The sequence below is a fragment of the Rhagoletis zephyria genome, unplaced genomic scaffold, assembly GCF_001687245.7.
Source record: "Rhagoletis zephyria isolate East Lansing unplaced genomic scaffold, Rhagoletis_zephyria_1.1 Rzeph_scaffold_71233, whole genome shotgun sequence".
Taxonomy (NCBI): Eukaryota; Metazoa; Arthropoda; class Insecta; order Diptera; family Tephritidae; genus Rhagoletis; species Rhagoletis zephyria.
The window spans coordinates 1-1,298 of NW_016228283.1; the positions used below are offsets into that span (position 1 = coordinate 1).

The 1,298-nt window shown below is 32.7% G+C and overlaps 1 protein-coding gene across 1 annotated transcript; it reads left to right on the forward strand.

Annotated features, from left to right (window-relative positions):
• Positions 1 to 8: 8 nt before the first annotated feature.
• LOC108357144 (uncharacterized) lies at positions 9 to 1,285 on the forward strand (the record flags this gene model as incomplete). Its single annotated transcript, XM_017608239.1, has 2 exons — positions 9 to 208; positions 1,034 to 1,285. Coding segments are annotated over 2 exons (452 nt in total), but the record flags the coding sequence as incomplete, so codon positions are not given.
• Positions 1,286 to 1,298: the final 13 nt, after the last annotated feature.

The window sequence follows — 1,298 nt, forward strand, 5'->3', positions numbered from 1 at the left end:
TTCATAAAATACAGTTGCTGGTTAAAATATTCGGCGACGAAGAATTAGTGGCTGAGCTGGGAAATCAACTCCGCGGTTTAGTGCATTTAAATGATACATTTCTAAATTACCATGGACATTTTCTGTGCTTGGAACATTTCCAGATGGACGCCGAGAAAGCTCGTATATTCGTAGAACACGAGCCAAATAAGGAAGAATGTTTGAAATAGTGAGTTTAATGGCCCTATTATTTATAGCGACTGGAGCCTAGTTGCTGGTCTAGTAGCCATGGGTCCAGTATCGTACTTTGTATTATGTATAGCGCTTAACCTCTGTATACATAAAAGCGCAGACAACATCCGTGTTTACTCATTTGACATGTAGTTGTCCACAAAATAATAGGAGTGCGATATTTCGACCCGTTTAATTTTCTTAAGTCTAGTAGTTTATACAACAAACACCTTATAAATCCATATAAATCTACATTTCAAACTTTCTACAAAAATTGCAAAACTTTGACAACTTAACACCAAAGTTTCAAACTTTTTTATCTTTAGTCTTTAGAAATAATTTTGGTATGGAGTTTTGAAGCCAATTAAATTTTAGTAAAATAAGATGCAAGTTTCAATTTGGTAAAAAATACCGTTGATTTTTGAGAACTTTTTTGGTTGAAAGTGTTTCGCATTTTTTTATACAAAGTACGCTCGAAATTTTTTTTTATGAAAGAAACTGGCAAAAAAAAAATTGGTAAAAATCAACGAAATTTTTCATCAGCTTGAAACTTGAAACTTCATTTTTAAAATTGGATGTATTTTTTAATTTTTACATTGGGCAAAACATTGCTACGTTAATTAGATAATTCTGGTCGAATGTCGAACACAGGATAATAGTAGTTTTTATAATTTTTGTACAAAATTTAAATGTGGATTTATATGGCATTTGTTGTATAACGTGCTAGACTTAAATAAAAAATAATAAACATTAATAATTACCTAAAAGAGCAATAATTAATTTTATTATACGAATTCTTCCTCCTGCTACTTATTACTTTTAGTTGTCTTAATCCGGAAGTACTAGTTACCGTCAAATTAACAACTGACAAGTGTGTGAAAGACAAATCGAACAATTATTTAGAAATACACTACTCGCCCTTGCCAAGCCCTTTTAATTTAAAAGTGCTAGCGTCTGCGGTGTATCCTGGTCATATTTTTGGCATTACATATGGTAATATGGAACCGCCAAGTTTGCCCGAATATTTGCGCAATTTTTGCAGAATACCGGGCAGACCGCGGCTGCCAAAAAAGAGGTGCGCATAAATT